The following is a 21,143-nucleotide window of genomic DNA, read 5'->3' as shown; positions in this document are numbered from 1 at the left end:
GTTATTAGTTTTTATATTTTTATTTTCTATACACGAGAGGTGCCGGATATGCCCAAATAAGTGAGAGACAGCAAGAAGCATAAGTGGTATTTGCCATGTGGCTTTTTTTTTTTTTTTTTTTTGCCATGTGGATGAATGGATTTTGCTCTGTGGCATTTTATTTTTGCCATGTGGCAAAATGGATTTTGCCATGTGGCATTTTTTTGCCATGTGGCAAAATGGATTTTGCCATGAGGCATTTTTTGCCACATTTTTTTTGCCATGTGTAAAAATGCATTTTGCCATGTGGCATTTTTTTGCCATGTGGCATAATGGATTTTGTCATGTGGTATTTTTTTTGCTATGTGGCAAAATGGATTTTGCCATGTGCCATTTTTTTGCTATGTGGCAAAATGGATTTTGCCATGTACCATTTTTTTGCCATGTGGCAAAATGGATTTTGCCATGTGGCATTTTTTCTTTGCTATGTGGCAAATTTTTTTGCCATGTGACAAAATGGATTTGATTTTGCCATGTGGCATTTTTTTGCCATGTGGCAAAATGGATTTTGCCATGTGGCAATGTTTTTGCCATATGGCAAAATGGATTTGGATTTTGGAAAATTTGGACGTGCGTAGCTGTCAATGGCACTGTCTGACTTGGTTGCCAGTTGAATGTCAATGACTGTAATGCTAAGTGTATGGTCAAAAATCACAGCAACACATGTTTTTCTGCCATTTAAAATGAATGGAAAATTTGGATGTGCATAGCCGTCAATGGCATGGACGTGCATGGCCTTCGAAACTGCCATATACCCCCAAAAATGCCCCCCACCCCCCCAAAAAAATGCAACAAACCAAAATCCATTTTGCCACATGGCAAAAAAATGCCCCACGTCAAAATCTATTTTGCCACACGGCAAAAAAAATGCCACATGGCAAAATCAGTTTTGCCACATGGCAAATACCACTTTTGGTTCTCGAAGTCTGCTTTTATCTCATCAGATATATCCAAAGGGGTGAATACTTATGATTGGCACTGTATTGCGATGATGTGTTTCTTTCCGCAGACGCGTACACCGACGACGACCTGATGCTTTACTGGAAGAAAGGCAACGAATCCCTAAACACGGACGACAGAATATCCCTTTCCCAGTTCCTCATCCAGAAATTTCACACCACCACCAAACTGGCTTTCTACAGCAGCACAGGTAATCTCCTCCTTCCGGTTGTGTGCCTGCCAAATGCGAGCATCTGCCTTCGCATGAGAATTCCGCTTCAAGTCTGTGGAAACCTGATCCCCAGCGAGGGAGAGGCTGTAAACTAAACGAAAAGTGCTTTCCTTGCACAGCCCACTGCGTAATGTGCGCTACTGTTTAAATTTCACACTGACACCCAATGAATCCAATGACTTGGAACAACTTGTGCGGCGCGGCGCTTTGAAGGCCCTGCGGCGGTTTTCCAAGCACCCGTCACTTCCCGGCTCGCCAAAGCCTCTGAAGTGTTAAAAGGATTTTGCGCGCTATCTTTCCTTGCCAGAAATAGCAGCAACCTTTTCTTCAAGTGGTTTCACGTCCTATCATCTGCTTGTACACATGACTGTGTCTGTTTGTCCTTCGCAGGCTGGTATAACCGCTTGTACATCCACTTTACACTGCGGCGCCACATCTTCTTCTTCCTGCTGCAGACTTATTTCCCTGCTACGCTCATGGTCATGTTGTCTTGGGTTTCCTTTTGGATCGACCGCAGGGCAGTACCTGCCAGAGTCCCCCTAGGTAGGTTCCCCTTTTCAGTCTTCTCTAGGAAGCGACCCTTGCAGGGTTTTAAGTAATACAGCTTTAGCCATTCACAGAGGAACATTTTCAAAGCAAACAACGCCCACAAGGCTTCTTCGCAACCTAGATACTCACATGAAAGGACTTCTTCCCTAAAAATGTTGCAGCTCATTCAGATTTAATGAACAAATTAGCAGTGTAATAGCAACTATAATGGCAATTACACACGGCAATAGCATTGCAAATAGCCACGAGATACTCTCACCAAGGGGAAATTAAAAAGAAATGAGCCTAAAACTTTCACATCGATATCAAATTATGCTAAAGCAATCTGCGTATACTAAACCAAATATCTGATACGATCTGATTTTTGAGGGGAATAATCTTTTCTCGTATTTACCGTTGGACTGTTTGTATTACTCGAACACACTTAATATAACCAATCAGGGAATAGTATTTTTTTCTCATATTTACTGGTTGACTGGTTGTATTACTGTAACGTACCCAATATAAAATAATTTAGCATTTATATAATAGTTTTAGGAAAACAAGCAGAATATATTTGACATAGGGCATAAGCGATACATGACACCTTCTGACCATGGAAGCCCAACCGCCGGAACCGCGCTAGTGCAATTCCGACGACCTGGGCCGGCGGAACCCTGACATCCCGGCCAAAAGGCCAAACTCCGCGTGTTTACCTTAGTCTTGACCCCTTGTACTGACTCCATTTTAAAAGCTGGAAAAAGGCTTCGAAACACAAGTTGAAAATTGAATCGCCAGCAATCATACAGCACAGAGAAAGAACGAGAACGATCGATCCATCATCCAGGATCAGCAACGAGCACACAGGGACGTCCCCGAGATGCGACCGTTGTTAGCTAAGTATCCAGTCTTTTTGAAGGCTGCAGTGAGGTGGGTGGTGGGCCAGAAGAAGGGTGTGGCTGGCTGTTGTTTAAATTAATCTTCCATTGCAGATTGAGCGGTTGATTTGTGTGGTAAAGTTCGTGTGTCGCCGTTGCTGAGTCATGGTTAGTAAGGCAACCGAGGTGGAAGGTTTGGCTACGAGAAAAGGTACTAGCCCTTCACAGGTGATAGGCAAGACATCTACAAGCCCACGTCTGCAACACCAAATCCCGCAATCAGCTCTTCAGGACAGTCCAGAACAAATGGCACCCAGGCACACCCTTCGTCCGGCCCACCGTACCGTAGACTTCATAAAGACTGAACGTTTAGCTAACAACTGTCGCTTCCCGGGGAAATTCTGATGTGCTCGTTGTTCTGCTAAATCCTGGCACCAGAATTGCCTCTCTTTCAGGGACCTATTTGCTGTTTGATTGCTGTCGACCTAAATAAATTCTCAACTTGTGTTTCGAAGCCTTCTTCCAGCTTTCAAAATGGAGTCAGTTCAAGGGGTTAAGTTAAGGTGAACGTGGGGAATTTGGACTTTTGGCCAGGTTGTCGAGAGTTTGCCAGCCAGGATCGTTGGAGCTGCGCCAGCGCGGGTCCGGCGCTTCTGCTGGCGTGATACCGGCAATCTGGCTAAAAGGTCATTATCCAGGTAAATGCTATGAGATTCTTCCAGTTACATGGTTTTATGTAAAAATTTGCAATGCTACCACATACCGTGTTTTCAATTTCAGGAGTGTAGCATGTAAAAAAAAAAAAATGCAAAGCTAAAGCAGTCACAGTATGTGTAGGATATCTGTAGGTTTGCCAGCTCGTGAAAAAAAAAAAAAAAAAAGTGACACCTGACTGATAGAGCCGGCCGGCCCAATAACCATCACCCTTTAGTCATTTTTGGGGGATGTGCAAAGTGATTTGTTATAATTACTAATACAACATTATAATAATTATATTGAAAACTGAATTAGGTGGTTATTTGTGTGATTTAAAAACAATTATCAGCAATGTATTTTTAATCCAAAAAACTGTAGAATAAAATTAACATCTTTCATGCTAAATTCAATTAAATTAATTAAATTCAAATTCTTAAATAGCATTATTATGTGAATTTGAATCGTATTTTGAGACAATTCGCCTATATACAACAATTTGGAAAAGCGCAGATGACGAGAAATTTGTCTTTTAATCCGCCGTTTAGCCACGCCTACCACTATAGGGCTCTAGCGTTCCCAACAGGATGATGATGTCGTCAGGGTCATGCTTTCATCCAATTTAGAATCAGCCCATTGAGGGGGAATTATTCCGAACGAGGAAAATGCGACAAAGAGAGTGGCAAAATGTCATTGCTTCGATCTCTCTAGTCCAATATTTTCACAGGATATTCTTTTTAAGAATTTTTCCCAAATTGCTAAATAAATGGTATGGTCATGACAAATAACAGTCTTGTGCTAAATCGAATATGAAATGTTCAAAAGGCATTTATTCAGTACGACATGGCAAAATTACTCGGTAATTGTCAAAACTGTTGATTTCTTGCAGCTCCCGATCGATATTTCATGCCACCGAAGTTAGTCCAGCTTTTGTCATTTCCTTGCCCTGACTTCGGAGAGCGTAAACAAACCAGGAAGCGTGACAGCTAGCCGAAGTGCTAACCTGAACCGAGAGGCGTTTCCGAGTCTTATTCTCACCTTTCGAGGCGAAAAATCACACAAAACTACCCCGGATCATGCATGTCACACAGCGGCGGGGTTATCGATTGTCTTTACTGATCTACAATACCCCCCCCCCGTTCCCCTAATGCGGGCAGCAGAGGTCTGGGGGGGGGGGGGGGGGGGGGGGGGGGGACGCTGCTCGTGGCCAAGCCAAGGAAAGTGCATTCTCGGCGGGCACGCAAACAGGACCGAGCGGGCTGGATCAGCCATCCAAACCGGCCGATGTCGAAGCGGGGCGCTGCTCATCTCGGTGGATAGGGAGTATTTTCACCCACAAAATGCAAGCCATCTCCTTATTAAAACATGTGCCGTGATCCCAGTATTTAAAACACGTAGCTTACTCACCTCACACAGGTCCCACAGTTGTCCGACTTGTTTTGGCCATTATCCGCGGTGAACGGGAAATTTTTGAAACCCAAAAAGGCTCACACGCCTCTCCCTGGTGCAGCAACAAAAGCCTGCAGCACATAGGGCTGGCGTAATGCGAAAAATAAACGAAATAATCCACAAAATAGGCTCGATCCACAGTCATTTTCTGCATACTGTAGTATTAGCTGTATACTTTAGATGATTATCCCGCTGATGTCACATTCGCAGTCTTCGCCAATCCAGGAAGTCACTCATTTTCATGGCGCGGGACTAAAAAAATTGAATAAATATATGGATCGCTTCCACACACGTCCAATCTGTCCATTTCATTCAGGAGCATAAAATACCGCATGAAATATGAAATAAACATGCTTTTTGCTGTCATAGGCACTTTAAAACTGTATAATTGAACTCTTTTAGAAATGTGTTTTGCCAAGTGGAGACTCGACAGGCTCGGTGAAACGGCACTTCTGCCACGGGGACATGCGTGGATGTATTTTCAACCCGAAACACTCTCTATTAAAAGAGAAGAAATACTTTTTGGAGTAGTCTGAGTTAAAAATACCATGGCTCTGTGTACTCATCAGGGCATTGGTAGAGCATGCATGGAGTAGAAAAGATTTTAAATCAACGCTAAAAAATTCCTTTTGTATATTTTTCATGGTGTCGTGAATAAAAACTCCCTTTATCCGCCTGCATCATTTCCTAGGGTAGTGCGAGTTAAAATGACATTGTCTTTAAAGACAAAATATAGTTCAGATTTGACCTTTAGCTTATTAAGACTCTAGACTATACGCTATTATTTTTAATGAGATGGCAAAGTCTAAATCATCTGAATTTCTGTTTCCATGGTAGCAACCTATTAAGCAGAATAATGAGGAGTTGTGGAACAAGTTCCTATAACTCATCAAGTCGGTTTTCCTATGAGAGCAATTTGTGAGACTCAAACAACAGCATCCCTGCAAGCAGTGCACTACTTGTTGTCTTAATTGCTTCCAGACAATTAGTCAACAATCCAATTCTTCTAATCCGATACAATCACCACTGTTAGGGCTACCTTTGAATACTCTGTTTAGATTGGCCGTCGGTGGGAAGCTCGTGGATGTGGACTTGGTGTTTTATCCATCAATGACTACCGAGCTAAAATTGACACTTAGCTTTATTATGTTTTTATTTTACACCCTCGTCACTCTACAGCGCTCTACAGATTAAATAAAGCCTGTATGAAAGACGCGTTAGCCACGCATCGACAGTATGTATAATTAATAGAAACCTAGCCTTCCGCAGGGCTAATGTTACGTTAGCAGGGTAAAGTAACGTTACTCTTATTTATTAGCGCTACGTAAACTTCATTTTACCCTGTCCCGAGTATCGCTCCTTCGCTCTTGGAGTAAACGGGGTGCCTTCGGTGGAGCTGCAGCATTATGCAAGCGCCGTCTTACAGTGAATACATCAGTCTTGGCCTTGGCGTCCAGTTTGAAATGCTCCCACACTTTTGACATTTTCTGCTTTATTTTGATGCCTTTCTCTTGGCTTTCGTCGGCTCCTTTGTCGTTACCTCCGTATTCATATGGGGCGCCGTTTGTAAAGCAGCACATGCTGAAAATTACCACAACATTTTCTCATATTTAGCGCCACACAGTGTTTAAAATGTGGTGTGAAATTTTCACAGTCACTTTTTTTTTTGCACATTTTCAACATTGTTTAGAAACTTATTTATTTTTAAATAATAAGTATTGGACCTGAATGTTAAACTCTAGAACTAAATATTTAATATAAATGTTAAATGTAAATGTTAAATTTATATCCTAAATATATATATTAATTTTATATCCTAAATTTATGTTAAATGTAAATGTCAAATTTATAAACTTAATATATATCTTAAATTTATATCCAAAATATATAAAATTTATATTTTAAATCTACATATTAAATCTATATCCTAAATGTAAATCTTAGATTTATATTTTAAATATAAATCCTAAATATATAACATGCGTGGTTGAAATCAATCCACTCTTGTCTGTAGTCTAGTCACTTCCTGGCTCGATTACTGTGACTCACTGCTCTTCGGTCTCCCAAATAAGTCCCTCCAGAAACTGCAGCTCCTCCAAAACTCAGCAGCATGCCTCATCGCTCGGACCTCCACCAGACACTACATCACCCCCATGCTCCGTCAACTTGGCTGGCTCCCAGCCAAACTAAGAATCAATTACAAGATCCTTGCAATTACCTTTTAATCTAATTTTATGATTGTTTTATTATTCCTGTTGAGCTATTGTGTTCCCATCCTTCTTGTAAAGCATCTTTGTGTGTCTTGAAAAGCGCTCTAGAAATAAAATGTATTATTATTATTAAATATATCCTCCACCTCTGTCTTCTCCTTGTACGCAAATGACGTCAACGCGTTGTGCCAAATTAAAAGTAGTCCGGTGAAAACCTCATGCTTAGACCTGGGGGAATTGAACAAATCCTGGAGGCGGAGAAACATTCTCGATCAATTTTTAAAATCGAGTATCGAATTATTCGAGTAATCGTTTCAGCTGTAATTACGTTAGAGGGGAACCTCTTGGTACCTCACGATACAAAGCTCGTGATAACGATCTCACAATATGGCCTCATCAGACCATCGGACATGGTTCCAGTAATCCGTGTGCTTTGATGACATGTCTTCAGCAAACTGTTTGCGGGCTTTCTTTAGAAGAGGCTTCCTCCTGGGGTGACAGCCATGCACACCAATTTGATGTATGGTCTGAGCACTAACAGGCTGACCCCCCACCTCTTCAATCTCTGCAGCAATGCTGACAGGACTCCTGTAACGAGTCACATGACATTTTGGAGGGAAAATTACAAGCAGTACTCAATTTGGACATTTAGGGATGTACGTTTTTTTCATAGGGGTGTATTCACTTTTGTTGCCAGGGGTTTAGATATTAATGGCTATATTTTGAGTTATTTTGGAGGGAGAAATAAATAAACTCTATTATATAAGCTGCACACAGGCTACTTTTCATTGTGTTAAAGTGTCATTTTGTCAGTGTTGTCCCATGAAAAGATATACTTAAACATCTGCAGAAATGTGACGGAAGTACTCACTTGTGTGATACACTGTAGATGAGTAGCTAACGTTACTTACAGTACATACAGGCTTTATTTCATCTGCAAAAACAGCGCTGTAGAGTGACAAGGGTGTAAAATAAAAACATAATAAAGCCAACTGTCAATTTTGGCTGCAGCCAGTTGAAATGTAAATGTGCCTGGTCCACGGAACCCTCGTCTTTTACTGTTCCTCGATTGATTGCTTTCAACCATTTGCTTGTCCTTTTCTTCTCACGAGGAAGAATGAAGAACTTCAAATGCGGCTCCGAACTCTACCTTGTGTTACAACCCGCAACACGGCAACTTTTAGTCATTACGACGGAAAAAAAAGACCGCAAATAAGACAAAAGTTCAACGCGTTTGTACTACAATGCACGACAGAGCAACTGCTTGAGACTCGTGTTTTGCCCCCATTTCAATATGGCGACGCTTTGTTGTGGCTGGTGACGTTAATGCCCGGATGTCTGACAGCGAGAATGGGACAGAGCTAGTGTGTAGTGTGAAGCGGGACATAGATCGTGAGTTTTTAACCCTGAAAAATAACCCACTACAATGGTGGAAAGGGCGGCATATTGTTTCCACGAAACGCAGTCTACTTAAACATGAACATGTGGATTAGTTGATCTTCCTCAAGAAAGACTCTGCCCTTCAAAAAAGATGTGGACAGTGATGAGGAGTAAAAAATGTGGAAACACAGGCATAAGTGAAAGACTTTGCTGTGTAAAAGGTTAAAGTAATGGTTATTGACCTGTCCGTCTAAAACGCCATGTTTTTATTCCCCTAGTTATACCAGTGGTAAAGTATAATTTATTATTTATTTATGATAACACTAGCAGGTAGGGTTAATTTTTTCTTCTGCAGCTTCTTCTGAGCTGCTGCATATAATTAATATTTTTTGTTTGTAAGATATTTACGTTGAAAGTTTGCACTTAAATGACTGACCTCTTGGGTTCAAAACACCAGGAAATACAGTAATTGAATTACTGCACTTAATTGTTGTCTGTCATTGGAGTTTTATTTTATTATAAATCCCATCCATCAAAATGACGGCCATAAAGTAAGCCTTTTTTTTTTTCATTAAAAAAATAAAACATAATATTGGTATGAACTTTTGTTGTTTAATTTTGCTATTAGAAATGTGGTCTTTTTTATATGTTTAAAATACTTTACAAACACACACAACAAATGTTTACTATCGTATCGTTTTCACTCTGTATCGACCGTATCGTTCTTAAACTGTATCGAATCTCGGCCTTAAAACTGCATCCTTTTTGAATCGAAACGTAACCTGTGTATTTAGATACATATCGAATCGCCTTCATGCCAGATTCGCAACCCTAGTGAAAAGTGATAGTGACAGAAAGTGATATGGATGGATGGACTTAAGTGAGTCTTTAATATTAACATCGGTTTGTATGTAGTGTTTACTGACGTTTTGAAAGAAGGCAACACTTTCTTTTATGTCCGTCATGGATAAAAACTCAGGCTCCGCTTTATAATGCATGTTTTTCTCCCTCAGCGCCATGAATAAAAAGCTGTTTATATCCTAATGGAAAAAAATCTAAGGCTGGAGGCACACCATAGAGGACAGCTGCGGGCAGACCGCGTCCTACATGCATACTTAGCGTCTGACCTTGCTGTGTAGCACATTAACGCAAATAATCGCACGCGACTCAACGGTGCATTCTGTTTTGTTGTTTTATTGACATGAGTATATTTTTCTCTACATGACAGGCATCACTACTGTGCTCACCATGTCCACCATCATCACCGGAGTCAACGCCTCCATGCCGCGGGTGTCCTACATCAAGGCGGTGGACATTTACCTGTGGGTCAGCTTCGTTTTTGTCTTCCTGTCGGTGATCGAGTATGCCGCCGTCAACTACCTTTCAACGGTGCAGGAGAGGAAAGAGAGGAAACTGAGGGAGAGAGTAAGTGCTGCTCTTTTCACCATTTGAATTGTTAATGTAGCGTTTAACAAGGGAGATGTACTCTGAAATTGTCTCACGCTGTGATTATCTGCTGAACTGCACTTCAGCAAACAAATTACCCGGGGCAGATTAAAACATTTGTATTGTCGTCGCGTTTGAATTCCTCAACTAACAGCAGTGTTCCCAAGAGTTGATTTATTAAAAGCCGATAAGTGTGTGCTGCTTCTTGTTTTCAAATCAATGTAGCTTCAAAAATCTTATGTGGAATACATCAAAATAAATTTAAAAAAAAAAAAAAAAAAGGCTTGTTGCCTGAAGGAATTTTTGCTTTTCTGCCGAGACCAAGAAAGAAAATGATAAATACGTAATGAGTGGTTGGAGGAAGCAGTTCTCAAGTCTGAAATTAAATCTTTAATGGCTTCGTTTACTGGTCAAAATTCAAACTGAAACCAGAATTACATCTAAAATGGCTCAAAACTTGCACAGGCAAGAAAGATTATTGTTATGTTTGCATCCATTCAAGAGTCAAAAACTGAGCATTGTTTGTTACCTTGAGGTCAGAGGCGGATGCTGGTCTTTCAATGAGGGGAAGCTCAAAGTGTATCCGCCTGTGAGTGCTTTGTGACGGTGGAGGGGCTGTTCGGTTGGGAAAGAAACTAGAGTGCCAGAAGTCAAGTCTCCAAATACAAGCAGCTGCAAAAGAAAAGAAAAAAAACATTAGAAACACAGTAGTATGAAAAAGTGTCTGACCCTTTTGGAATTTCTCACATTTCTGCATGAAATCAGATGACGGGGGTGGGGGCGGGCGTGGGGTTGGCGGTGCGTCCCCTCTTCCCATCCCTGAGGGCCGGTTGAAAGGAGCGCAGGTGGCCCGGGAGACCGCCCTGGATCTCGGGAAGCTGATGATGGCTCCTTTGCTGGGCTGCGGGAGGAGGGATGGGCAGTGTATCCTCCATCATTAAATAAAATAAAATACTTTTGGGTTTTTGGGATGTTATTTTTATTTAAAGGGTTAATTCCGACTCGCGCGGAAATTCGGGTTACTTCACCAACGTAGGAACAGAACTCGTTCATAAACAGGGGACTACCTGTATTTAAATATACATGTTTTTTTTGTTTTTTTTTATTACACTTTGGCGGGGAAAAGGGGAAAACATGTCTTATATGTATTTCTTTTTCAAATGCTGTTAATATGAATAAATACATTGAACACCCCCCCCAAAAAAAATGTAAATCGGCTGCGCCTCATCTTCGCAGATTTTCGATTTTTGCGCGTGTGTGTGTGTGTTGCCCATTAACCGTGAAAAATGAGGAATGACTGTAATCCAATCATCATGCCATAGTCTTCATAATGTATGCTAACAGACTAGCATTGTACTTCGACATATTTTCGTAAAATAAATGCTAACTGCACTTGTTTATTTATTTTGCTTTTGACCAAGAATTGACTGTTTTACATCCATATCTATAAAGAATTCCGGGATTTAAGCATTTTCACAAGAATTTTCACTGGAAAAGCTCTGTTTACATCAGGTGGCCGCAAGAGGTGCACAATAATTATCGGTCCGATAATAGGAATTATGACGTCATTCCAATAAGTCCAATAACATTATATATTATCGGGCCTATCGATATTAGTTTTGGCACGGTGTCGGTGGATTGGGATGTGTGCGTTTGAGTTGTTTCATGGACCAAGACCACAAAAGTCTCCTCTCCTCTTGCACCAAATGTTTAATCTGCTGACAAAGCACAATACCTGTTGGGTTTATATTTGTTTTAGTTCAGCGCTCATTGTTCAGGGGAGCACATCATCAATAATATTTACTAATTGATGGTGATTGACTCAAGTTTTATTTATTTGAAAAAAAAAATATGGGCACTCTATTTGAAGTCAAAACTGTTCTTGTCTTTGTTTTTTTCATTATAATAATATTCATGTCATCATGAAAATTCTGGTTAGGTCAAAGGCAAGTCTATGCTGAATCCACCAGTAGTATTTTTGGCCTACACATGTTCAAAAACCCATGTGAATATACATTTAAAAATTATATATATATTATCGGTTATCGTATCGGTATCGGCTTTGAGGAGCAGGAAGTTATCGGTATCGGTTTCAAAAACGGGATATCGTGCACCTCTAGTTGCCGCTGGCTACATTCACTTACAGACTAGCATTGTACTTCGACAGATTTACATAAAATAAATGCTAACTGCACACTTTTGCTTTTCACCAAGAATCGAGACTGTTTTACGTCCATATCTATAAAGAATTCAGGGATTTAAGCATTTATTCACAAGAATTTTCAGCTTAAAAAGGTCTCTGTGTTTCCACTCTGTCAGCTTTGACAGAGATCCATCCATCCATCCATTATCTTCCGCTTGCTCCTGGGTCGGGTGGCCCCCTATTAATCGGCCCCGTGTTCTGTCAATATCATTATGAAGTCTATGGATCACGTTTTATTTTTTTTAACACCTCAGCTTCCCTTGCAACCTTAGAGCAATCACAGCTGCTTGAGGTTCTACAGTTCCACAATGATGGCAACAGTTTGCCACAAATGAATCAAATCAGATTGGCGATGAAACGAATTCAAGTCAAGAGTGCAAGTTAAATAAGCATCCATTACACAACGAGAAGGGAATCGTAAACTGGCACACACGAGAATGAATAATATATGATGTTAATTTGCAGGGACTATTTTCTTAATTGCATCAGTGTAAGCTTCTCTCGGTCCCATGGCCAATCGATGTAGGGCTGGAGCTAACCCATATTTCGTCTGGCAAATGCCAAAGCATATGGAGCCAAAATCACCCACGTACCCCCGAGAAACATTTTCAAAACAAACATCTCATCATGAATACGGCCAGTTATTTATAGGTCTTGCTAGAAGATGAACAAACTAATACCGTATTTTTCGGACTATGAGTTGCTTTTTTTCATCGTTTTGCTGGGGGGGGGGGGGGGTCCACTTATACAATGGAGCAACTTATATGTGAAATTATGAGCACATTTTTACCGTATTTTTCGCACTATAATGCACACCTGACTAGAAGCCGCCACCCACCAAATCTGACACTAAAACGGTTTTTGTTTATAGATAAGCCGTACTAGACTATAAGCCACAGCTGTCCTCTCTTTATTATAAGTGTCTGTCATAAGACCAAATAAACCACCATGAAGCTTTGAGCCAATTGGCTGCAAAGCTTCATAGATTTAAGAAGCCTTATTTGGCCATCACTGCTCCCGTGGGGGAGACAGTCAACCTATGCTGCCATCTGCTGTCAACACTGTTGTTGTCCAACACGCCTCATAGTATGCACTACAGCGCTACAGATGTACAGTAAATAACAATCAAAATTCATGTTCTGTGCTAATTATTTCTTCAGTTACTCTGCCAGTTGTTTCATAAATTGCTAGTTATGGTATTAAGTAACACTTTACATTACAGTGGTGCCATAAGACTCATTAGACAATCATAATTATGACATGACGTTTTCATGACCATTAATGAATGCTTATAACAGATGTCATTTAGTGGCAAATTATCTTACTTTTGAATGGATCCAAGCTGGACATAAATGGAGTTAGTGACATAATTTGCAGGATGACACTTAATGACATCAGTCATAGGCATTCAGTAATGCCTATGATAGTGTCATGTCATAATATTGATGGTCTTATGGCAGTCTTATGACGCCGCTGTCAAATAAAGTGTTATCTTTTCACACAAATAAAACAACAAATAAGCTGCAGGATTTAAAATGAAGGAAAAAAAGTAATGGCTTATAGTCTGAAAATTATGGTACATCATTTCACATGTTATTTTCACACTAACCCGCAAAAGGGCGCTCAAGTTTCAACATTGGCGGTAACTTATAAAACCAAAAACAACTGAGAAGGGCTTGTTAGCATGTTCTTTATGCTATAGTTATCTGAGTAACTATTAGTAGCTATGTGATGTTAGCATACCCGGCACGTTCTCAGGTCATTGTTTATGGGTCATAAAACGTTAGCATACCGTACTCTCATTCAGCCTGTTGTTCTCTATTCTATTCTATTCCTAATAGGGCCCGAGCACCGACTGTTGAAAGAGCCCTATTGTAATGCAAAGGATTTTTTTTTTTAAATGGCAGATGAAAATGGCAAATTTGGAGGCTTTACCTGCTCGAAACTCACCAAAATTTAGATAATTTTGCGATCTTGCAAAAAAAAAAAAAAAACATAACAAAATGGCTCAGTTGCACCCCCTTGAATTTTTTTAAAAGGCCTCTCTTAGTTTTTTCAACATAGACCGATAAAATTTGAGTCGATACCTTGTGCAAAACTGCTCCAAAAAGTCTCTAGCACTCATATTCCTAACCCAACAGGAAAAACAGGTATTTTGGATTGAAAGTTTATATAGAGTTACAGGGTGCCTATTTGAGACATTGACACCTAGGAAGCTAGTTGTATCCTCCTCAAAATTGGTGAAACTGTTCATGAGACATATGAAATCTTAATTAATTAAAATGGTAAGTTTTTATTTACCGGCCTGACCTGGGCAGGGTGCCAAAGTCGGCCTTTTTTTGGCAACACGCCAAATTCAGTAAATGACTAATAACTCCTTGATACAAGGTTCAATATTTTTCATATCTGGCATGTATGAGAGGTATCCCGGCCTGAACACGACTGCATTGAAATATTACCCATTAGGCTTGGCGCCCCCTGCTAGGAACAAGAAATGCAATTTTTATTAGACGGGCTCCTCTTCCAAGGGAATATAATGAATTGACCTCAAACCTGCTTCAGGGTAGCCTTAAGACATATGTTCAGGTGCCTGATGAAAAATATTGAAGATTCATTGAAGCAGAGGGGCCCAAACAGGAAAGTGAAAATGACCGTCACCATTTTGTCTCGCCACAAATTTTGAACAGTCATAACTTGGCAGATATACAACATATCTGCACCATACTTCCCAAGTTTTGTGAGAGTCGTACCCTGAAGGGTCCTGTAGGGGTTATTTGCGTCAACCCTACAGCGCCAACTAGTGGTGAGAGAAAGGAGTTTTTAAAAAAGGCCTCTCCTATTAGGTTTTTTCAACATAGAGCGATGACATTTGGGGAGTCAATACATTATGCAAAACTGCTCCAAAAAGTCCCTGCACTCATATTCCAAACCCAACAGGAAATTGAATTTGTTTTTTTGGTTTTTTTTTAAAGAAAGTGATCGATTTACAGCATGCACAATTGAGACCTTGGCACCTAGGGAACTAGTTGGGTCCTCCTCAAAATTGGCGAGACTGTTCATGAGAAATATAACTCTTCAATTGGGGCGTTTTCACCTATGTGTGTGAATGTATTTCTAATCCCAAAAAATGAGAAGCGACTTTCGAGCAAGTTAGGTCCTCATGAAATGATGAGAGGGAGATGATCTGACACCACCCTGACCTGCGTGCCGTCCGAATTGCACCAAACTGCAAGGGTCCGTTCAGTCCTGCTTGCAGGCCTAGTTTTAAGTTGTATTTCAAGTAAGGCTGTCAAAATTATCGCGTTAACAGGCGGTAATTAATTTTTTTTAATGAATCATGTTAAAATATTTGACGCGATTAACGCACATGCCCCACTCAAAGAGATTAAAATGACAGTACAGTGTAATCGCCACTTGTTACTTGTGTTTTTTGGACTTTTGTCGCCCTCTGCTGGTGCTTGGGTGCGACCCATGATCATTGTGTAATTTTTGACATCAACAATGGCAAGCTACTACTTTATTTTTTGATTGAAAATGTTACAAATTTTATTAAAACAAATACATTTAGAGGGGTTTTCATATAAAATTTCTATAACTTGTACTAACATTTATCTTTGAAGAGCTACAAGTCTTTCTATCCATGGATTGCTTTAACAGAATGTTAATAATGTTAATGCCATCTTGATTTATTGTTATAATAAATAAATATAGTACTTATGGACCATATGTTGAATGTATATATCCGTCTTATGTCTTATCTTTTCATTCCAACAATAATTTACAAAAAAAAGAGGCATATTTCATAGATGGTTTGAATTGCAATTAATTACGATTAATTTTTAAGCTGTAATTAACTCGATTAAAAATTTTAATCGTTTGACAGCCCTAATTTCAAGATGATGTGTCGGTTTCTGGTGTTGGATTTTATAAAATAAATTTCCCTCCAAAATGCGACTTATACTCCGGTGCAATTTACCAGTTTTTTTTCCCTCTTCATTGAGCATTTTTTGGCTGGTGCAACTTATACTCAGGTGCGACTTGTAGTCCGAAAATACAGTAATCTTTTTTTCTTTTTTTTTTTTGGTAACGTGTTTCCCCAGCTGCCCTGCACGTGCGGCATCGGCAACCCGGACGACATGATGATCGACCCGCAGATCACCGGCTACGGCACTATGGACGTCAACACCACGGGGAACTACAGCATGCCGGAAAACGGCGGACGCCAGGATCGGATTCTGGCTCAGGTGGCCCTGAACGATCCTCAGCTGACGGGTCAAGTGAAGCCCGCGAGAGGCTACGTGAACATATGGATCGACACGCACGCCATAGACAAATACTCGCGGGTGGTCTTTCCCGGCGCTTACATCCTCTTCAACATCATCTACTGGTCCATCTACTCGTAAGATGCGCGCGTGGGAGCGTCGTCCTTTCTGCGGAGAACTCTGCAATGGAACTGGGAACAACCGACACTCGAAAGACTCGGCGGAAACGCCGCGGAGAAATGAGGACCGCCGCCTTCTCAACAACAGCCTCTTACAACCGGTGAACTGCACAGGTTTCATTTTAAACACGTGTGTCTGGTGCATGTGTGTGCGTTTGTCATGCTGCGGCGTCCGCTGAAAGACATTCCATGCCGCCTAATGCACTGCCTGCTATGTGAGGTGAGAGCAGCACTTTTTCATTTTTCAACAGACGCAACTGCCACACAAATATCTTACCAACTATGAATTATACTGGTGGTCTTGGGATTGCTCTTTGATATTCCACCAGCAATTAAGTCCCCTTTACGGGGGCTTCAACATGCCTTGAAATGTTTTGCAAGTGCATGTAAGCTGGTGAAAATTGAGGATCCTAAAAGGTTTTCAGTCCCACAAGAAAGATTGAAGATATGATTCCTGACACTCCAACATGAGGGGGACACGTCGAAATAGTATGCATGACAATGACTGAACACAAAGCATAAAACTCATAATTATGACATGACAGATGTCATTAAGCGTCATCCGGCAATTCATGTCCCTTTAAAAGATGCGGATTGGACATCAATGGAGTGAGTGACATAATGTGCCCAATGACACTTATGACATCTGTCATAAGCATTCATTAAGGGAAAGTTCAGAATTTTTAACATTAGGCTTCATTTTTGAGTTAGCGGGGGTTTACAGTAATTAGTCAGGGAGTTGGTTTCCAACAAATTCCGTGCAGTTTGTTAGTTATTTGTTAGTTTCAGGGCTCCGGAGTGGCTAAGCTAGCGCTAGTTAATGATGCTTGCTTAGGGTGACCTTATTTTGAGTTCCAAAAATATAATAAATAATATGATAATTTATAAAATGGGGACCAGAACCCACCGCGATAAGTGGAGAACCGCGAAATAGCACCCCACCCCCTGCCCGCACAATTTTTTTTTTTGTTCTTTTTTTGTGTTCAATGTATTTATTCAGATTTAGCATTGGAAAGAGATACATTTAAGACATTTTAGATAAAAAATAATAATAATAATGTTTAAAAACTATGTATGTTTATAATAAATGGTTTTTAAGCAATTCAATTTAATTCAATTTTATTCCTATAGCCCCCTATCACAACAAGGTTGTCTCAGAGGGTTTTGCAGAGGAAATATGATACACAGTCAGAAACAGTAGATGAATTAAATAAAGTTCAAGTCCAAGTCCTGGGCATCCCTCAGCCTTAGACTCTCCATGTCGGCAAGGAAAAACTCCAAAAACCCTTTGGAAAAAATGATGTTGTTAAAAATAAAAATAAAAATTTTAGACTGTATGTGGCAGTTATGACAGAACGCATGGAATCACAGGAGTGCCGAAATAAATTTAAAAAAAAAACACACACACATGAATTAATAAATATAAAGGGAAATAAATGAATAAATAAAAAGTAACTTTTTTATTGGCTTTCACGTCATTAAAAAAAGTAAAAAATCCAAACTATTTTTTGTCGTTGATATTTCTATTTTGCTTGCCTTTTCTATTTGCTTTTAACGAAAGGAATGATCTGTCAATCAAATGACGTTGGGAGGAACTGAAACTAAACTTCAAATAGTTTAAATGTGTTTAAACAACAAATCTGTATACAAATGATAAGGCATAGACAATAAATAAATAATGAATTGCCCAAATAAAATTTGATACAAAACTAATCATTCTGATAATTCCCAGGTACCAACGTATTGCCATCAAGCGCGGAATACATCTCCATCTTATTGACATGAGTCGCCGTATATTTTGTGTGATTTGGAACAATGGTGCCACCAGGGCTCCCCCCAATGAATTTGTTGGCCACCCGACTCGCCAGTATGTCAGATTATAGTAGCTGCGGAAAACCTTGACTGGACTATTATGGACTACGCACATTAACACAATATAATAGTATACAATATAACACTATCAACTAAAGATGTCCCGATCCCGATCGATCGGGTTCGATCACGTCATTTTCAAAGTATCGGAATCGGCAAAAAAATATCGGACATGCCTTTTTTAAATATATATATATATATATATATATTTTTTTTTTTTTTTTCTTAAATCGTTTTCTAATTGTATTTCACGTTACAGACAAAATGTCTTACACTCATCCAGAGTCTTTAGTTGTGGCTTAAAGTAGGACTGTCAAATTTATCGCGTTAACGGCGGTAATTAATTATTTTTTTAATAAATCACGTTAAAATATTTAATGCAATTAACGCATGCGCTGAACGGCCCACTCACGCATTGTCGCGTTCAATCTATAATGGTGCCGTTTTACCTATATATAGAGCTAAAAGGCAGTGTAAAATGAGTAGAGTGGATTTAGGCAGTCTTTGGAGCCTTTATTTAATTGGCTAAAGCCTTAAAATCCCCCTCTCAACAACTAAAAATATCGTGGTAAGCAATGTGGGGAAGAAAGGTAGTAGTTGATCTTTTTCTTAACACCATGTTATTTCTCAACGCAGAGAAGATATATCAATTGGTGTCACTACGCACAGTCATGGTTGCACTTCCCATCATGCATTTGGGCAGAACAGTTAAATGGCTACAGTATCGTTTACTGAAAGCTGAACAAATACACTAGATGGCAATATTTAGTCACAATATACAAAGTCACATTTATCCTTTAAGAATTACAAGTCTTTCTATCCATGGATCCCTCTCACAGAAAGAATGTTGATAATGTAAATGCCATCTTGAGGATTTATTGTCATAATAAACAAATACAGTACTTATGTTGAATGTATATATTCGTCCGAGTTTTATTCATTTTTTTCTTAATGCATTGCCAAAATGTATATGATTGGGAAAAATGATCGGGAATGATTGGAATTGAATCGGGAGCAAAGAAAAAGCAATCGGATCGGGAAATATCGGGATCGACTCAAACTAAAACGATCGGGATCGGATCGGGAGCAAAAAAACATGATCGGAACAACCCTACTATCAACCAAAGTATATCAGTAGGCGTGTCCTGAAGTCTTCCTGACAGTTTTCTACTGGCCTGTTTATTACTACAACATAGTAAAAACCTGAAATGATGGCTTTTATTTTTTGGTGTGCCACCTTAAGGTTTTAAGTGGCCCCATTTGGCCACCCCTATGAAGAATTTCTGGAGGCGCCACTGATTTGGAATAGGCAGTAAAGCATTACTCCAACACCTAGTTGTTGTTCCATAATTTTCTTGCCTGTGATTGAACAAGGGCAGGTGTATTCCATTGATGACTTTCGCTCCCCCTCCGCCCTCCAAGTGGCCTCCGTGTGACGTCATAGCAAGTGCTTGGACAAGTGAGCGGGGGCAACTCAGTGATTGGAACGCAGCCTACATGATCGGAATAAGACGGCTCATCTGTATTTATTTTTTGATAGGAAAAAAAAAATGTGCGAGGGACTGACATCGCAAAGTTTGAAGTATAACCAAAGACACAAATTCAAAATCTCCGAAGTTACACAACAGGTTTTATTATTCCTAAAGAACGAAAATAATGTTGATTTTTTAAAAATGCCTCTTCTGTTTTAGCGAATCATCCTTGAACAAGATAATAGCCGTCTTTTCAATTCTTCCTGCACAAACAAATAATCTGAAATAATGTTCGAAGTAATAACTCTTCTGTAGAAAATCCAGCTTAAACAAAAAGCTCTTTTCTCTTTCCAGTGAAGCAGTCAATCAAACCTTAGCCTCACAACAATACTAATTTAACAAAAGTAAAATGTCACTTTAGTCTTTTGTTTTCTTTTGTGTTTAGTCACTTTGGGAAACATTGCAACACTGCTCCGACATCCGTTTTCTTTGGTACTGAGCACAGCAGAACCATTCCAGTCCATTTCAACACAGGCGTGAAAACCAAAAACATTTTGATGAATTTATAAAACCACGCCGGATGTAAAAAGTGGACATGTCCTGGCAAAGGAGGATGTTTGGTCACCCTATGCTTGCTAGCATACTTACCCATGTCCCACCAAATGTCAATGTCAAAAATTCTGAACTTCCCTTTTAATGCTCATAAATGTCATGTCATCATTATTACCACTGAGATCACCTCTTTCTGCACATTTGCCAATTAGTCATACAACACCGAACCTCCTAAAGACAATCAGCACGTGAAATATGACTCGTTGTATGTTTCCTTGTGTGACTTTCGTATCAGTGCTGTGAAGCTACTGCGTTGCATCTTTGTGATTGGACAATGTTTTGTTGAAAATCAATTACAAATGTAAACAATCGCCGGCTAATGTACTTAATCATTAAAGTGACTATTTCATCTTTATTACCAGAAACACAACTTGTTTTCACTGTTGGGTGTTGTGAGGCTTTCAGGAACATCATCTTTCTTACTGTACATACTCTCATAAAGCTAAACTAAACTGTGTTTTTGAACATTTTCGGGATATAGGCATTAAAACCTGAAATAGTTTAGTTTTAGTTGAAAGATGGTCATGTCTATTATGTGGCCCAGTCCACCATTTGTTACCAAAACAGTATTTTGTATGTTTTTTTAAGCAAATCAGAGAGGTAAATTCATTACTGTGATGCGTTTCATGTTTCAAACTCATTATATCGTCATAAATATTCAATTTCGTTTTTTAAGAAATTGATACATTTGTGTAATACTATATATTTTAAAAGATAATGATAACATATAATGGTTTCTTACTTCGTAT

At 39.6% G+C, this 21,143-nt stretch overlaps 1 protein-coding gene across 2 annotated transcripts in view; it reads left to right on the top strand.

Annotated features, from left to right (window-relative positions):
• Positions 1-19,227, top strand: part of LOC130931056 (gamma-aminobutyric acid receptor subunit rho-1-like) — a 59,746-nt gene extending 40,519 nt beyond the window's left edge. The window contains exons 7-10 of one of the 2 annotated variants that reach the window (XM_057859528.1): positions 1,049-1,189; positions 1,601-1,753; positions 9,577-9,773; positions 16,098-19,227. In XM_057859528.1, the coding sequence (XP_057715511.1) occupies positions 1,049-1,189; positions 1,601-1,753; positions 9,577-9,773; positions 16,098-16,400 (794 nt within the window). In that variant the 3' untranslated portion in view covers positions 16,401-19,227. The remainder of the gene's footprint in view (positions 1-1,048; positions 1,190-1,600; positions 1,754-9,576; positions 9,774-16,097) is intronic. The other variant, XM_057859529.1, reaches the window with a different exon arrangement.
• The last annotated feature ends 1,916 nt before the right edge of the window (positions 19,228-21,143 follow it).

This window comes from Corythoichthys intestinalis, chromosome 15, assembly GCF_030265065.1.
Source record: "Corythoichthys intestinalis isolate RoL2023-P3 chromosome 15, ASM3026506v1, whole genome shotgun sequence".
Classification (NCBI taxonomy): domain Eukaryota; kingdom Metazoa; phylum Chordata; class Actinopteri; order Syngnathiformes; family Syngnathidae; genus Corythoichthys; species Corythoichthys intestinalis.
This window is presented reverse-complemented; position numbering and strand designations above follow the sequence as displayed.